This window comes from Pseudorasbora parva, chromosome 7 (assembly GCF_024679245.1).
Source record: "Pseudorasbora parva isolate DD20220531a chromosome 7, ASM2467924v1, whole genome shotgun sequence".
NCBI classification, from domain to species: Eukaryota; Metazoa; Chordata; class Actinopteri; order Cypriniformes; family Gobionidae; genus Pseudorasbora; species Pseudorasbora parva.
Window position 1 is genome coordinate 11,506,994 of NC_090178.1, and position 18,959 is coordinate 11,525,952.

At 40.7% G+C, this 18,959-nt stretch overlaps 1 protein-coding gene across 1 annotated transcript; it reads left to right on the forward strand.

Moving 5' to 3' along the window:
- The first annotated feature begins 1,105 nt into the window (after positions 1-1,105).
- On the forward strand, positions 1,106-15,229 carry caspa (caspase a). Its single transcript, XM_067448139.1, has 7 exons — positions 1,106-1,427; positions 12,085-12,239; positions 12,454-12,630; positions 12,781-13,021; positions 13,154-13,270; positions 14,841-14,950; positions 15,066-15,229. The coding sequence occupies exons 1-7, from the start codon at positions 1,157-1,159 to the stop codon at positions 15,171-15,173; spliced, it is 1,179 nt and encodes a 392-aa protein (XP_067304240.1). The 5' UTR covers positions 1,106-1,156; the 3' UTR covers positions 15,174-15,229.
- The last annotated feature ends 3,730 nt before the right edge of the window (positions 15,230-18,959 follow it).

Here is an 18,959-nt window from a genome sequence, read left to right on the forward strand (position 1 = left end):
GCCTCTGAATGATCAAAACGTTGCTGAAAAACCTGCTTTACACAATCTACTACATTTATACTTTTACTAGTTTATAATTTATTAGCAGGTAAAAGACCTTTTAGTCTAATTCTAAAAAACATTCCCCTTCAGCTCATGGTACATGTCCTTTTGCTGTGAAATTTGTACAGTTTTTTTAAACTTAAGAATAACTTTTATATTGTCAGTAATATTTCAAGATTAACAATTCCTGGACTGAAGTATCTTGGGATCCATACATCAATTTTTAGAAGAAAAAAAAATCATGTTAAATTGTGAGTAAATGTTACTTTAGCAATATTCTCACAAACAGGTACAATGAGGTAAACTGTAAAATAAATGGTTTTGCTAATGTTTTTCCTTTTGTAAACAGCTATAGCTATACATTGCATTGGATAATAAAATAAGGATAGCACAGGGCAATTTTCAAACATTTGTATTAGATATTGCATTTTGGAAACCAGTTTAGTTACTAAGTGCCTGTCAAGTTGTTGACTGACGAAGTAAATAAAGGAAGGAGGAAGTATGCCAAAGCATGCAGTTTCTAACAATAGTGTGAAACTAGTTTTCGGTTTTAGGAGGGTGGATCAAAGAGCTTGTCAGAGAAAACCTCAGCCGCTGAAAATAATTTATTTTTAGTCTTAAAAAAAATAAATTACAACAGTAAACGAAACTGATACAAGAGGAACCAATGATGTTATATAAGAAAGTATCTTTGTTTCATCAAATCTTTTTTTTAATTTTTGGATCATAAACTATTAAGACCGGGGGAAAGGAGATGCAGGTGCCTCAGAGTCCTGCAAATTATGGCTTTCTCTGAGGTACTATCTAGTACAAATCTAGCTTTTTGCCAGAGAGTCACCTATGTCATAATTATGTCATAGTACAGCAGCATACAAATGGTGCAATCATTATATTACAAGATAACATTCTAGTTAAAACATACCAAAGTGTAGTCTCTTGTACCTCAGTAGCCTACTTTGAAAGAAAATTGACTTGAAATAAGGAAGGAAATGTTTCGAGTAGGTTGAACTAATGACACTCCTTCATCTCGGTTCAAAAGATAGGAGGTCTAGCTTGCAGCGGTTCATCCTCGGCATTTCAAAAGCCTCTAGAAGTCACGACACTTTGAGGAACCATGGGGAAAACTGTTAAGGATCACCTGGAGAATACTTTTGAGGATCTGACGGAGGGACAGCTAAGAAAGTTTAAAATCAAACTGCGCGATCGCAAGGAAGAACCGCGCGTACGACAAGCTACAATCGAAAAAGTTCAAGACGCTCTAGATCTCGCCGACTTAATGGTGAACACTTTCACGTCGACAGGTGCGGTGACTGTAACACTCGAACTTTTAGAGGCTATTGGCTGTAATGAACCGGCAGAGGAGCTCAGGAAAAACACAGGACACGGTAACTATTATAAAATAATTCAAATAGCCTTACAAATCTCATCAAGATCTCATTTCAGCAGGAAGTAGACAAAATAGCTAGCTACTAGACTGAAGGTTTCTTTCGTTCTTTTGAAGAAGGACACAAAAAATGGGACGATTGCACATTAGCATATCTTTAAAGTTTGAATAATTAGTCTATGGCCTAGTTGGAACCTAAAAGGAGTTTTTTCAGAATCTGGAACAGAATCTGCATTTAAAATTAAAATGATTTTCATGCGAATTGCATGTATTATTTTTTTTTTATTATTATTCTAATTGTTCCCCAAAAATACAAAACGATTCGTTCAGAAAGCATTATTATAATTATATACGAATCCTAGTTCTAATTGTGTTTTAGACTTGAACTAAACTAGACTTTACTTGAAATTTTACTTTTAATTTCCTTTGACGTCCGTGTAACGCCCATTAAACACTTATGCTTCCATTTGTTTTTCAGCAGCTCCAGTTGTTCTTCAACAGGACTCAAGGGCTCCATCTGTTGGTGAGTCATGCACCCTGTGCGATTTTTCAAAATCCTTTGCGAATGTCCCTTGTCAGACCATGTGTCAGACTGTACGAACATGATCCCCGATGTAGGCTATGGAAGCCCGTTTCCGCCACTAAATAAAAAAATAAAAAAAGTAATTGCGACTTTTTATCTCAGAATTTTTTCCCCCTCACAATTGCAAGTTATAAAGTCAGAATTCTGAGATATAGCCTAAAGTCGCAATTGCGAGTTGTAAAGTCATTGATCTGCCGCGTCCCGACACATGATTTGTGTCATGAACACATTATAATAAGTAGCCTATTTTAACTGTAGTTTTAGCTGATAATGATGTAATGATTGTCTTATTACCTGAGTGGCATTAATATCTCTGAGCAAACGCGCTCTTAAAGGGATTTTAAATGCAAGCTTTGGCACTGAAACAGAACGGATGTGAGGTGAAACCGTTCATATTCTGATGTGTGATTATGGAAATATAATCCCCAGAACATCACCACCCTCAGAATGTGCTGTAATTCACGATTTCCTTAGAGAACGAGTGTTGACACGTCCAGTTGGGTTTATGACATGTCGCTATACATACAGTCACCTGAGCGTGGCGCTGCTGGGATCATATTTCATAAATAAAGCATCAGATATGCTGTAATGCAGGATTTCGTTTGAGAGTGAACTTTATTGACCTTCATATGTCCTCGGTTTTGATAATATTTGAAATAATAAATTAATCGATCTTTGGCTAATCTGTTAAAAATTATAGGCTAATAAAGTAGCCTAATATAATCGCATATCATTAAATCTCAGCTGCAAACATTATATAATGCAATCTTTCTGTGTGCTTTAAATATGTAAGACATGTTAAATGCCTCAAATGATAAAAATGTAAACTAGCACTTAGCTTACTATATTTATTTGACAAGAACCTTACTCCATTCCCTGACTGTTAATTATTGACTGTTATTCTGTTCCATAGCACACATGTACATACAAATTTGTTTAGCTATTTGTGTGTATTATGCATATGTGTATCTCACTCATTCATTTATTTTTATTCTCTATTGTTTACTTGGGTATACTGGAAACTTCTGTCACTAAGACAGATTTCTTGTGTGTGCAAAAATGGCAATAAAGCTCCTTATATTGATTTCTGATTCTGGTGTCACATGCGCCATTTATTGAAACAGTATCGTTTTATCTTTTTAACGTTTAATGAAAACTGCTGCCGATCAGATCACAACACGTCAGTGCTCTGTCGGTAGGCCTGCATACAGTCACCTGAGGGTGGCGCTATTCTGGGATCATATTTCATTAATAACGCATCATATGCTGTAATGCAGGATTTTGAGAATAGAGTTTAAATGCAAAGGGATACTCTGGTTGAATTTGTCACGTGGGCCTTTTATTAAAACATATAAGATCATTATTTACCGGAGTAGGCTATTAATGAAAACTGCCTCATATTTCTGTTGTAACTGTTCGGCAGCAGAACTCACTGTTTCTCTGTCAGGTTAAACACCATTCAACCGCGCGCGTGCGTGCGTGTGTGTGTGTGTGTGTGTGTGTGTGTGTGAGCGCGCGCGCATGCACCAATATAACCTTGACATTGAGGTTTGAACTGAAGTGTGTAACGTCTACCAGAGGGCTTCGGCGTCTGCCCAGGTGGAAAATAGAAAGAAAACAGGAGGCAAGAAGAAAAATCACGGGTCAAATGAATTGGTAGTCCCACGAGTCTTTATAGGAGTTCGCACAAAAGCACACTCTTCCCATACATGTAAAAGAGCGAGAGGGGAAAAAGGAAAAGAAAACACTCTGAGAAACGTTAGAAATAAAAGGGGGAAAATAACATCGTTAAGCTGAAACATCAATCAGCCGAAGAGCACTCATCTCTCGTCACACTTACACTCACAACGCGTGCGCGCTCACATAAGAACAGCGTGCACCATAGAAGACGCTATCTTAAAGGCGTAGCAACATTAACATCATGAACAGTATTCAACATACTTTAGGTGGCCGTTACAAGTGGTAACAGAACCAGCCTTTTACAATTAATTTATTATTTCAAATATTATCAGAACCGAGCATATGGAGGCCAATAACATTCATTCTCAAACGAAATCCTGCATTACAGCATATCTGATGCGTTATTAATGAAATATGTTATTCATGATTCGTTATTTATGAAATATGATCCCAGCTGCGCCACACTCAGGTGACTGTATGTATAGCGACATGTCATAAGCCCAACTGGACGTGTCAACACTCGTTCTCTAAGGAAATCGTGAATTACAGCACATTCTGAGAGTGGTGATGTTCTGGGGGTTATATTTCCATAATCACACATCAGAATATGAACGTTATCACCTCACATCCCTTCTGTTTCAGTGCCAAAGCTTGCATTTAAAATCCCTTTAAGAGCGCGTTTGCTCAGAGATATTAATGCCACTCAGGTAATAAGACAATCATTCCATCATTATCAGCTAAAACTACAGCTAAAATACTTATTACAATGTGTTCATGACACAAATCATGTGTCGGGACGCGGCAGATCAATGACTTTAAATCTCAGAATTCTGACTTTATAACTCGCAATTGTGAGAAGAAAAGTCAGAATTCTGAGATAAAAAGTAGCAATTTATTATTATTGTTGTTTATTTAGTGGCGGAAACGGGCTTCCATACCGATAAAAGCCATGTCACACTGTAAGATCTCAGTTGGCATTAATGTCAGACTGCACGTAATGGGTCCTGCACTGTGCGATTTTTCAAAATCCCTTGCGAATGTCCCTTGTCAGACTGTACGAACATGATCGCCATGTCACACTGTAAGATCTCAGTTGTCATTAATGTCAGACTGTACGATAGTGAAGGCGCGCTAAAAACGGACGCGCGCAAGAAAACTCACCCGGAGTTTTATATCATCAATGAATGACGCGTTCGGTGAGAGTGAGCTGCATTACACGCGGGACTGAAATGCTGGCTACAAAGAAATCTCTAGCTCTCGTTTTGGTCATAGTAGTTTGTCTTGAAAAACCGAGATATTTGACGATCGTTGTAGGAGAAGTCGCACTGCAGGATTGTGTGCCAAATCTTCTGACACTACCAGAATTTCGTCGGAGGTAAAATTTGATCGCAGCGCTCATTAATCGGCTGCCGGTGAACATCTCAAACTAACGGTCAAAGACTTCAGATTTTAGCCTAGGATCAGAGGAATCTTTTAGGATTTGCTAAATTTGTCTCAGACGGCCAAAATCGCAAAGTGTGCACCCGGCTTACGTCTAGGTTGCTAAGGTTGGTATATAGGCCTAAAGGTCCTCCTCAAAACATTTGCATATTGTGATAAAGTTCATTATTTTCCATAATGTAATGATAAAAATTTAACTTCATATATTTTAGATTCATTGCACACCAACTGAAATATTCCAGGTCTTTTATTGTTTTAATACTGATGATTTTGTCATACAGCTTATGAAAACCTAAATCTAAAAAAATTAGCATATTTCATCCGACCAATAAAAGAAAAGAATTTTTAATACAAAAAAAGTCAACCTTCAAATAATTATGTTTAGTTATGCACTCAATACTTGGTCGGGAATCCTTTTGCAGAAATGACTGCTTCAATGTGGCGTGGCATGGAGCCAATCAGCCTGTGGCACTGCTGAGGTGTTATGGAGGCCCAGGATGCTTCGATAGCGGCCTTAAGCTCATCCAGAGTGTTGGGTCTTGCGTCTCTCAACTTTCTCTTCACAATATCCCACAGATTCTCTATGGGGTTCAGGTCAGGAGAGTTGGCAGGCCAATTGAGCACAGTAATACCATGGTCAGTAAACCATTTACCAGTGGGTTTTGGCACTGTGAGCAGGTGCCAGGTCGTGCTGAAAAACCAAATCTTCATCTCCATAAAGCTTTTCAGCAGATGGAAGCATGATGTGCTCCAAAATCTCCTGATAGCTAGCTGCACTGACCCTGCCCTTGATAAAACACAGTGGACCAACACCAGCAGCTGACCTGGCACCCCAGACCATCACTGACTGTGGGTACTTGACACTGGAATTCAGGCATTTTGGCATTTCCTTCTCCCCAGTCTTCCTCCAGACTCTGGCACCTTGATTACCAAATGACATGCAAAATTTGCTTTCATCTGAAAAAAGTACTTTGGACCACTGAGCAACAGTCCAATGCTGCTTCTCTGTAGCCCAAAAGTGGCTTGACCTGTGGAATGCGGCACCTGTAGCCCATTTCCTGCACACGCCTGTGCACGGTGGCTTTGGATGTTTCTACTCCAGACTCAGTCCACTGCTTCCGCAGGTCCCCCAAGGTCTAGAATCGGTCCTTCTCCACAATCTTCCTCAGGGTCCGGTCACCTCTTCTCGTTGTGCAGCGCTTTTTGCCACATTTTTTCCTTCCCACAGACTTCCCACTGAGGTGCCTTGATACAGCACTCTGGGAACAGCCTATTCATTCAGAAATTTCTTTCTGTGTCTTACCCTCTCGCTTGAGGGTGTCAATGATGGCCTTCTGGACAGCAGTCAGGTCGGCAGTCTTACCCATGATTGTGGTTTTGAGTAATGAACCAGGCTGGTAATTTTTAAAAGCCTCAGGAATCTTTTGCAGATGTTTAGAGCTAATTAGTTGATTAAGATGATTAGGTTAATAGCTCGTTTAGTCTTAGATAACCTTTTCATGATATGCTAATTTTCTGAAATAGGAATTTTGGGTTTTCATGAGCTGTATGCCAAAATCATCAGTATTAAAACAAAAGACCTGAAATATTTCGGTTGGTGTGAAATGAATCTAAAATATATGAAAGTTTAATTTTTATCATTACATTATGGAAAATAGTTCAAGTTCAAGAGTTTTATTTGTCACATACACAGTTATACAGAATACAACCGGCAGTGAAATGTAAACAGGTCCGCTCCATGGACAGCAAATAACAATTAACAAAAAAAGCACAATAAATTATAAAATAGGGATAGGATAAAATAGGAATAGGATAAGGTGCTATATATATATATATATATATATATATATATATATATATACATATGTAGAATTATGAATAAATCAAGTAAAAGAAATAAGAGATGTGGAATAAAATAAGTGAGATAAAGTAAACTGGAGACTATAAAAATAAATACGTGGATAACAGAAGTGCAGGAGTGTAATGTGCAAACAGCATTATAATGAGTAGTTACATGAACACAAGAATAAAGTCCAGTGCAATATCAGTATGTGAGTTTGTTAATACTGAAGTGAGGTGAAGTCACATGTTGTTAAAGGGATCCCCTGGTGTTGAGACTTGTATGGCTTAATATAACATAAATGATGTCTCTTACTGAATTATGTAGTAGAAAACCCATGAAAGATTTACGTTATTTAAAAAATCGATTTTATATTTGGACCATGGGCGGCGCCATTTTGTTTGCGTTCTAGGTTGATGACGTAGATTGGTTGAACTCCTCAATCAGCTGGCGTTACCCGTAGCTATTTTTACCACAACGCAACTCGAAAATTGTTTCAGAGTTAAACAAAACCAATGAATTGCTTTGTAATTGTACTTAAAACACACTCAAACATACATGTGCACACAAACTCACCTACACAAACAGATCGGCGGCCGGGCACACACACTGACAGACTGCGTTGTCTCAATCGAGATGTTGGGCTGCTCAGTCTCCATGACAGGGGCTGAATCCGAAATCGACCCCCTATACCCTGAAATAGGGCATTATTTGAAGGGACGGCCATTTGTAGTGTTGTCCGACATCATAGTGGACATGTTCGAGTGCAGTCATTCAGTCTCACGTTGCACCGCAGTGTACAGCCGATTTACAACAGCTGTCCGACTTCACGCACCCAAACATACATGTGGACACAAACTCTCTCGCTCACACAGACTCACACACACCCCAACAGATCGGCGCGAACACACACACACACACACACACACACATATGAGGCGCGAACAGATCGGCGCGAACACACACGCACTGCGTGCGTGCATACATCACTATTCCCTGTGTTGATATCATAGATAGACTGTTGATATGCAGCAGATTAACTGTAATGCCTAATGTATCCAGCAGAGGGAAATATCTAGGTAGGATGATGGGATAAGTTAACGTGAGGAAGAGGCAGGATGTTTTGGTGATGATGCATGGGATTGGTTTGTGCATTAAAGTTTGAGCACGCTCAGTGAATTAACCTCAATCTTTAAACTTTCACTTTTAAGACAAATTACTTTCGCTACTTTTGTTCACTAATACAACTTGAAGGAGAGAATGAAGACGATCGAGTGCGTGAAGTCGGACAGCTGTTGTGTGTAAATCGGCTGTATACTCGTTATTGCGGTGAACGTGAGACTGAATTACTGCACTCGAACATGTCCCTATGGTGTCGGACAACACTACAAATGGCCGTCCCTTCAAATAATGCCCTATTTCAAGGTATAGGGGGTCGATTTCGGATTCAGCCCCTGTCGTGCAGCCCAACATCTCGATTGAGACAGCGCAGTCTGTCAGGTGTGTGTGCGCGCCCGCCGATCTGTTTGTGACTTGTGTAGGTGAGTTTGTGTGCACATGTATGTTTGAGTGTGTTTTAAGTACGATTACAAAGCAATTCATTGGTTTTGTTTAACTCTGAAACAATTTTCGAGTTGCGTTGTGGTAAAAAATAGCTACGGGTAATGCCAGCTGATTGAGGAGTTCAACCAATCTACGTCATCAACCTAGAACACAAACAAAATGGCGCCGCCCATGGTCCAAATATAAAATCGATTTTTTAAAATAACATAGATCTTTCATGGGTTTTCTACTACATAATTCAGTAAGAGACATCATTTATGTTATATTAAGCCATACAAGTCTCAACACCAGGGGATCCCTTTAAGTGACAGCGTTCAGGAGTCTGATGGCCTGTGGGAAGAAACTCCTCCTGAGTCTCTCAGTTTTGGCCATCAGGCTACGGAAGCGCTTACCAGAAGGCAGCCGGGTGAAGTGGGGGTTGGCCGGGTGATTAATGTCCTTGATGATTTTTGTAGCTCTGCCTCTGCATCGTTTGATGTAGATGTCCTGCAGAGACGGGAGAGCTGACCCTGAGATGCGCTCGGACAAGCGCACCACTCTTTGCAGGGCTTTGCAGTCGTGACTGGTGCTGTTACCATACCACGCTGTGATGCACTGAGTCAGTAAACTTTCTATCGCCCCTGAATAGAAAGTTTTCAGGATAGCTGGTGAGACCCGGAATTTCCTCAGCTGGCGCAGGTGGTACAGTCTTTGCCTGGCCTTTTTCACCTGAGACTGGATATGTGCAGTCCAGGTCAGGTCCTCGGAGATGTTCACACCCAGGTATTTGAAGCTGCTCACTCTCTCTACTGGTGTCCCGCTGATCATGAGAGGGGAATATGACCGTTGCTGTCTCTTCCTGAGGTCCACAATCAGTTCTTTGGTCTTGTTCACATTCAGAAGGAGACAGTTGTCTTGGCACCATGATGTCAGTTGCTCCACCTCGTCCAAGTATGCGGTCTCATTGTTGTTGGAAATGAGGCCCAGGACAAAAGTATCATCTGCAAACTTGATGACCGAGGTGGAGCTGTGTGTGGAAAAACAGTCATGCGTGTAGAGAGAGTAGAGCAGGGGACTGAGGACACAGCCCTGTGGAGCTCCCACACTCACGGTGATGGAGGTGGAGGTGAACTGTCCTACTCTCACCACTTGAGGTCTGCCAGTGAGGAAATCTTCAATCCAGTGACAGAGAGAAGAGTTCAGTCTGAGATCCAGGAGTTTGTTAGTTAGCTTAATGGGAACTATGGTGTTAAAGGCTGAACTATAGTCAATAAATAGCAGTCTTACATAGTTCCCATTCTTGCTGTCGATGTGTGTGAGGGAGGAGTGGAGGACGTGAGAGATGGCATCTTCAGTCGATCTATTGGGACGATAGGCGAACTGAAGAGGGTCCAAGGTGTCAGGGATGGAGGAGCAAATGTTGTTTTTGATGAGTCTCTCAAAGACCTTCATGACTAAAGACGTGAGAGCCACTGGGCGATAGTCATTTAGGCAAGAGGGTTTACTGTTCTTAGGGACAGGGATGATGGTGGATTTTTTGAATGAGGTTGGGACCACAGATGTAGCAAGGGACTCATTGAAGATGGATGTGAGGAGTCCAGCGAGCTGATCAGCACAGGACCGCAGGACACGACCTGAAACGCCATCCGGACCAGCAGCTTTCCTAACATCCACACGTTTGAGTGTCCTACGAACCTCATCCTCCGAGACAGAGATCACGTGATTGTTGCAGCTCTGAGTGATTCTGTCTGACGCGTCACTCGGCGGTGTCGCGCTGCCGCGATTGCCATCAAAGCGAGCGTAGAAAGAGTTTAACTCGTTCACAAGCAACGGATCAGCTCTCACTTCTGCAGAGGATTTCGTTCCAAAAGCACAGATGGTCCTCAGTCCCTGCCACATCCGCCGGGAGTCGTTGAGTTGGAAATAAGACTCCACGCGATCCCTATAACGGAGCTTTGCGGCTTTAACGGCGCGTCGGAGAGCATAACAGGATGATTTATAATCCCTCATATTCCCTGTTTGTAGACCGGCATTGTATGCGGCAGTGCGGGCGTTCACTGCAGCGCGGATTGAACTGTCCACCCACGGTTTCTGATTAGAGAAGGACGTTATAGTTATTGTTTGTGTGGCTTGCTCTGTCAGTGTGTTGATGAAGCAGAGCGCCACATCAGTGAACTCGCTGACGTCCGATGAACTCGCCCGGAGCATGTCCCAGTCAACGTCGTCAAGAGCTGCCTGTAGCGTGATCTCTGAATGAGGCGACCAGCGTTTAACTTCCCGCCTCACCGGGGGTTCCTGAACGAGCCTTTGTTTGTACTCAGGTGTAAGGAAAATGGCGGCATGGTCCGATTTACCAAAGGCTGGTAGTGAACGAGCCTTGTAGGCATTCTTATACAGAGAATAGCAGTGATCCAGTGTGTTTGCTCCTCGTGTGGGACAGGAGACATGTTGGTGAAAGTTAGGCAATACTTTCTTAAGGTTGGCTTTGTTAAAATCACCCGCGACGACGAAAGCCGCATCGGGGTGGCTGTTTGTGGAGCCGCTGATGGCATCATGGAGGCCAGATAAAGCCAGTCCCGTGTCTGCCTGTGGCGGAATATAAACCACAGTGGCGACGACCGAAGAAAACTCCCTATGTAGATAGAATGGGCGGCAAATGATTGATAAATGTTCCAGGTGAGGCGAGCAGGATCGCGAAAGGATGGAGATGTTTCTGGGATCGCACCATTTCTTGTTTATCATGAAACACACTCCGCCGCCTTTGGTTTTACCGGCCTCGGCTGTTCTGTCCATCCGGAAAACAGAGAAGTTCTCAGACGGCGTCACAGCTGTGTCCGGGACTGCGGGCGTGAGCCATGTTTCAGACAAACAATAGATGTTGCAGTCTCTCATGTCCCGTTGAAAACTTATCCTGGCTCTAAGATTGTCCATCTTATTCTCCAAGGATTGGACATTTGCGAGCAGAATGCTCGGGAGAGGAGGAGTGAATGCTCTCTTCCTCAGTCTGTTGCGGATCCCAGCGCGTTTCCCGCTGTGTTTTTTTAATCTTCGCCTACGAGTCGGGTGGCCTTTGTTCAACTCGGCGTTCCGAAGAATCTCAGGTGGCCACAGAGGATTGATGAAAGCGTCTTGAACCAGGTCAGTGTAGCGATAACCTATATCCAAAAGTGTTTTGCTATCATAGCAGACCAAGGCTGATGATAGATTAGTAAAAATCGAGAACAAAAGAGTGTAGAATAATAAATAAAAGCAAAGTCTCAGAGGAGCGACCTGAACGGCGACCGAACACGGCGGCACCATCTTTCCGGAGCATCTTTCCGGCGCCATCTTTCCGGAGCAAATAATGAACTTTATCACAATATGCTAATTTTTTGAGAATGACCTGTGTATATATATATAATCCAATGCACAATTTGAGTTGAGGTTTCACATAGGTATGGAGCCTCAACTTCTGTGCAAACAGGGACTTGTAATCTCAGGTTTCAGGTTGGAATGTCAAAACACAGGGGTGAAAATTAATAGAATATGATTAATGATGATTGATGTACTCATGAGCTGTGTTCTGTTTTCTAGACTTACCTGTTTCTCTGCCATGTGTCGATGTAGACACAAGACGTCCGGTTCTGAATGTTGAGCTTGCTCAGTCAGATGATTGGCAGAGAGATTTGAGCGTTACTCCATGCAGCCCTCAGTTTAAAAACAAAATACTTAGAGAAAAGGGACAGGAGGCAAGTATTAATCAAATATTATTCTGTTCATCAAATGTTGCAGGGGAGAAAAAAATCTAATTGTTCATGTTAATCATGTAAATAACACGCCTAAACATCAGTTTTTCTAATGATACAAAGGTAATGTTACTGTATCTTGAATGACAGTTGCTTTGGTCTAGAATGCTATAGTATTGGTTGTGGTTAAATTAATCTCTTGGTTGTATTTTCTTAGATTTATGAAGCAAAAGACAAGTTGGGAAGAAAACGTCTTGCCCTGCTTATCAACAACAGAGATTTTGATGAGAAGAACATGACCAGGAGAGGTGCCGAGAAAGATGAAGAGAACATGGAGTGGCTGTTAATGGAGCTGGATTATCAAGTTGTCAAATACAGAAATCTCTCTGCACAGGTGCATAAGAAAAACTGTCAGTCGAAGACGCATCTAATGAAATAATAGTTTTCTGATGCTTGTAGAGAAAATGATCCAGATGTTACAGCTAAAATGTTTGTCTAAATGTTTGTCTCTTGATTTATTTAATGGAGTTTATTTGATTGGCAGGAAATGAAGCAAGCAGTCAAGAACTTCGCTCTACGTAAAGAACATGCACATTCAGACAGCACCTTTGTGGTTATAATGTCCCATGGAAAGAGGGATGCCATTTTGGGTGTCCATTATCATAAAACAGATAACCCCACTGATACTTTCCCAGTTGATGATATCTACTGTCAACTGAACTCTGAGAATTGTCCAGCTCTGCGTAACAAACCAAAGGTTATTCTTATCCAAGCTTGCAGGGGAGGTATGAAACTGACTACTGAAATAGAATTTTTCACTGTTGAATTTTTTAGGACGTCATTGTATATTATTAACTCACCATTGATTGTAGTCCTGTTTGAAGAAGGCTTAATCTCTCAAGCAAATCTCTGTTTAGGGGAGCATGGGCGAGTGTGGGCCAGCGACGGTGAGCCTGAGGATCCAATGGAAATAGAGGGCGATGACTTTGTGCACAAGGAGAAAGACTTCATTTCTCTGATGTCCTGTACCCCGGGTAAAGTGCACCTTTTTTTCTCTAAGAGTGTATATTTATAGTTTATAAGAGTGAAAATTATTTTATATAAAATAAGTTGTATTCAATTGAATTTCATAGTAGTAGAAAATGTTTCTCTGTGTAAAACCAGTTCACCTTTTTAATGGATCTTAAAGGGTTAGTTCAGCCAAAAATGAAATTTATGTCATTAATGACTAACCCTAATGCCGTTCCACACCCTTAAGACCTCTGTTCATCTTCGGAACACAGTTTAAGATATTTTATATTTAGTCCAAGAATGTATCCAAGTGTAGCACACTATACTGTCCATGTCCAGAAAGGGAATAAAAACATCATCAAAGTAGTCCATATGTGACATCAGTTAGTTAATTGGAATTTCTTGAAGCATCAAAAATACATTTTCATCCAAAAGTAGCAAAAACTGCGTCTTTATTCAGCTTTGTCTTCTCTTCCGCGTTTGTTTCCAAACCTCAAATAAAGATTCAAACGGTCATGAATCAGCGTATCGAATCATGATTCAGATCGCGTGTCTAACTGCCAAACTGCTAGCCTAGAAATCTAGACGCACTCTAGCGGCAGCAAATCTAATCTGCCCGCGTGTGGCGTCTAGCAACTCTCAATACGCTTCTGAGCTGTAATCGCCTAACTCTTGCCGGGCCAATCACATCGTGTATAGAGTCGGTGGGCGGGGCCATAATGACGACGGCTGAGTTGCGTTTGCGTGCTTCTAGTAAACACAGAAACTGGCGAACGGCGGTCCTTTGAATCAGCTCTGACCACGGCTCTGGAAGACTTGGAGTTAAGCTTTTCTCTGAGAAAAGAACGGCACTGAAGTCATTCTTAAAAAGGGAAGATGTGTTCTGAGTTTTGCCGACTGGATACAGCGAATGTTTAATCAATCAACAAGCTCTGTTTCACCTTCGCTGCTCTGGTTGGTTGTAGCTCTATCCTATCGCGTGCAGAGGGAGTTTGAAAGACAACCGTTTATCCCGCCCCTCGGATTGAGCCCTATGGTCTATGGTGAGTTTCCAGACCAAACATCTTGATGTGGGTCTGGCTTGTCAGGCTACCAAACTGCTGAAATCTAGTGACATTGGCGATCCAAATCATGAATCAATCCGCTGATTCATGACCGTTTGAATCTTTATTTGAGGTTTGAAAACAAACGCGGAAGAGAAGATTAATGACATAAATTTCATTTTTGGCTGAACTAACCCTTTAATGCAGGGGTGTCAAACTCAGTTCCTGGTGGGCCACAGCCCTGCAGAGTTTAGATTAAACCCCAACTAAACATACCTGATCCTGCTATTCAAGTCCTTCAGGCTTATTTAAAAAATAGAGGTATGCGTGTTAAAACAGAGTTGGAGCTAAACTCTGTAGAGCTGTAGCCCTCCAGGAACTGAGTTTGACACCCCTGCTTTAACGCTATGGAATCACGACCAACCAAAACATTTTGCAAGACCCACTTATTTATGAATAAGTTTCACCACTACATACTATTCACAATATCCATTTCCTTATCGGAGAAAGTCTAAACGCTCCTAACTCCACTTCTGAAATCTTTCTACAGAAACCAAATCTTACAGGCATGTTCAAAATGGAACATTTTATGTCCAATACATAGTGGATGTGTTCACAAAGCATGCGCACGAGGATCACATTGAGGAATTGTTCAGGAAGGTAAATCAAATGCTTCTACAAGAGCAACTCATGTGAATTGTGTTCCGTTTAAAAGGTCAAAATTATTTCAAATGTTTGTTTCATGCCATATGTTTATTGTGTTCACCTTTTACAGGTTATTAGACGTTTCGACAGCTCAGATATTGGCGGTAGCTTCAGGCAAATGGCATGTAAAGACAGAGCATCACTGGGAAAATTATTCTACCTGTTCCCTGGAATCTGACGGCAAAGCTGAACATGTTTTTCTCTCCTTATCTGTGAATTCTTAAGACCCTCCTGTGCCTTCCAGTAAATCCTGAAAAGTCTTTCCAGATGAAAATATAGTTCGGTCAAAAAAAGACAAAACATTCATTAAACAACTTTTTCTTAAATTAATTGATTTAAGTGGCGTCACATTTCCTCTGAAGAGAAAAACCTGTTCTGATACATAATAGTCAATTTTCTTACAAAAATTACTTGACTTGTGCTATATGAAACCATGAACACACCGGACACACCATCTAAAAATCTATAAGGTGTTGTGTGACTTGTGTGTCTGTATACTATTTGATGCCTGAAGTGTATTTGTTTAACTTTACCCCTATATTGTATCATATTTGACAAGCACATTTTTAAGACTTCTGGATTATCTACATGATCAAAACGTTCCTAAAAAACTTGTTTTACTCAATCACATGCCTTTTGTCGTCTGATTTATATGATTGCTTATACTTTTTAAGCAGGTAAAAGATCTTTTAGTCCAATTCTAAAAACGTTAGGGTTAGGGTTAGTACACTTCAATTCGTGGTACATGTGTCCTTTTGCTGCGAAATCTTTATGGATTTTTAAACATAAATGTTATATTGTTAGTAGTAATATTTCAAAAGGAACACTTCCTGGCTTGGTGAAACTTGGGTTAGGATCCATGCTTCACTTATTTTATTTATTTATGATACATCAGGAATATTTACACAGTTGAGGCAAATGAGATAAAGTTTTTTACTAGCTCTAGCTTTTATAACAGCTAGAGCTATAACAAATGTATTGCATTAGATAATAAAATAAGGATAGCACAGGCACACCTTTCAAAAAACATGAATCGGATATTGCAGTACCTTGACAGTTTTGTTACGAAGTACCTTTTACAAAAACTGCTGCCTGTGAAGAACAACTTAAGTTGTTGACTGACGAGGCATTGAGGAAGTAAAGCTGCTGCATAAGTTTCCAACTAGAGTGTGAAACAACGGTTTTAAGAGGGTGGATCATAGATCTCCACAGAAAAAACCTCAAGTCTTTAGCTGAATATGATCTAGCCCTACTTTTGCTAATACAAGTAATTAATTACTACAGCAAAATGAAACAAGAGGCACCAGGGATGTCTGTGTATTATATATATTTCATTGTTTCATTGAATCCTCTTTCTATTTTTTGTTCATGAACAATGCAGAATGGGAAAGGAGATGCAGGTGCCTCCTATTCCTGCAGATCATGACTTCCTTTGAGGTAGCCTACAAACAACCGGCTAATTAAAAACAGCATACAAATGGTGTAATGGTTATATTACAAACTTAAAGTTAAAACATACTTGTACCTCCGTATTTACAATAAAGTGGATTGGAAATGAGGAAGGAAATGTTTCGAGTAGGTTGGGAGTCTCTAATGACACTCCTTCATCTCGGTTTAAAAGGTCTTCTGCAGCGGTTCATCTTCCGCATTTCAAAAGCCCCTAGAAGAGCCACGACACTTTGAGGAACCATGGGGAAAACTGATAAGGATCACCTGGAGAATACTTTTGAGGATCTGACGGAGGGACAGCTAAGAAAGTTTAAAAACAAACTGCGCGATCGCAAGGAAGAACCGCGCGTACGACAAGCTACAATCGAAAAAGTTCAAGACGCTCAAGATCTCACTGCGGTCAAGCCAGCCGCCACTCCGAAATATACAGTCAATCTAGCCGCCAATTTATTTTGGGGTGCGCGCATACCCGGGCTATTACGGTACGACCGTCAGAGAACTGATATGAAAACAAGTGATCTTCCGGTGAACGCGATTTCACATTCCTTAATTTATTCAGTCCGACTTTCTGAATAAATGAAAACAAATAAATATTGTACATGTAACTGTATGCTGCCGAATTCCAAAATAAAAGTCTGCCTGAATAAATAAAAACACAGGCCCAAATAAATACATATAAATACACATTTCACAACCTAATTTCACCTGAAAATGATAGTACACCTCACAACCTGTCACTGTATGATGGCGAATTTCAAAATAAAAGTCTACCTGAATAAATAAACAAGTGTGTGTGTTATATACTATACTATATTCTTTCGCTTACATTAAGAAAATTACAAAAAGGAAAGCTCTAGTTTCCACAGACTAATTTCACTGCAGATGGAGAGTACACCTTCTCACAGTGTCAACTACACCGTTTCAGGACAGTGTGATGTGAAATTACAGAATAAGAGCCCCCCAAATTCCATATTTGTGCTGTTTTGTATGTACATTAAGTAACCCATTAAAAGAAAAGTCCTAGTTTCCACGGACTAATTTCACTGCAGATGGAGAGTACAGCTTCTCACAGTGTCAACTACACCATTTCAGGACAGTCTGATGTAGAATTACAGAATAAGAGCCACCCAAATTCCATATTTGCTCTGTTTTGTATGTCCATTAAGTAACCCATAAAAATTAAAGTCCTAGTTTCCACAGAAAAATTTCACTGCAGATGGAGAGTACACCTTCTCACAGTGTCAACTACACCGTTTCAGGACAGTCTGATGTGGAATTACAGAATAAGAGCCCCCCAAATTCCATATTTGTGCTGTTTTGTATGTACATTAGGTAACCCATAAAAAGAAAAGTGCTAGTTTCCACAGACAAATTTCACTGCAGATGGAGAGTACACCTTCTCACAGTGTCAACTACACCGTTTCAGGACAGTCTGATGTGGAATTACAGAATAAGAGCCCCCCAAATTCCATATTTGCTCTGTTTTGTATGTACATTAAGTAACCCATAAAAAGAAAAGTGCTAGTTTCCACTGACTAATTTCACTGCAGATGGAGAGTACACCTTCTCACAGTGTCATCTACACTGTTTCAGGACAGTCTGAGGTGGAATTACAGAATAAGAGCCACCCAAATTCCATATTTGCTCTGTTTTGTATGTACATTAAGTAACCCATTAAAAGAAAAGTCCTAGTTTCCACAGACTAATTTCACTGCAGATGGAGAGTACACCTTCTCACAGTGTCAACTACACTGTTTCAGGACAGTCTGATGTGGAATTACAGAATAAGAGCCCCCCAAATTCCACATTTGTGCTTTTTTGTATGTACATTAGGTAACCCATAAAAATGTAAGTCCTAGTTTCCACAGACTAAGTTCACTGCAGATGGAGAGTACACCTTCTCACAGTGTCAACTACACCGTTTCAGGACAGTCTGATGTGGAATTACAGAATAAGAGCCCCCCAAATTCCATATTTGTGCTGTTTTGTATGTACATTAAGTAACCCATAAAAATTTAAGTCCTAGTTTCCACAGACTAATTTCACTGCAGATGGAGAGTACACCTTCTCACAGTGTCAACTATACTGTTTCAGGACAGTCTGATGTGGAATTACAGAATAAGAGCCCCCCAAATTCCATATTTGTGCTGTTTTGTATGTACATTAGGTAACCCATAAAAAGAAAAGTCCTAGTTTCCACAGACTAATTTCACTGCAGATGGAGAGTACGCCTTCTCACAGTGTCAACTACACTGTTTCAGGACAGTCAGATGGAGAGTACACCTTCTCACAGTGTCAACTACACTATTTCAGGACAGTCTGATGTGGAATTACAGAATAAGAGCCCCCCAAATTCCATATTTGTGCTGTTTTGTATGTACATTTAGTAACCCATTAAAAGAAAAGTCCTAGTTTCCACAGACTAATTTCACTGCAAATGGAGAGTACACCTTCTCACAGTGTCAACTACACCGTTTCAGGACAGTCTGATGTGGAATTACAGAATAAGAGCCCC

Coding starts and splice junctions, on each gene's coding strand:
- caspa (XM_067448139.1), top strand. CDS start 1,157: ATGGGGAAAACTGTTAAGGATCACCTGGAGAATACTTTTGAGGATCTG. Junction 1,428..12,084: donor CAGGAAAAACACAGGACACG/GTAACTATTATA, acceptor TCTGTTTTCTAG/ACTTACCTGTTTCTCTGCCA. Junction 12,631..12,780: donor ACAGAAATCTCTCTGCACAG/GTGCATAAGAAA, acceptor TTTGATTGGCAG/GAAATGAAGCAAGCAGTCAA.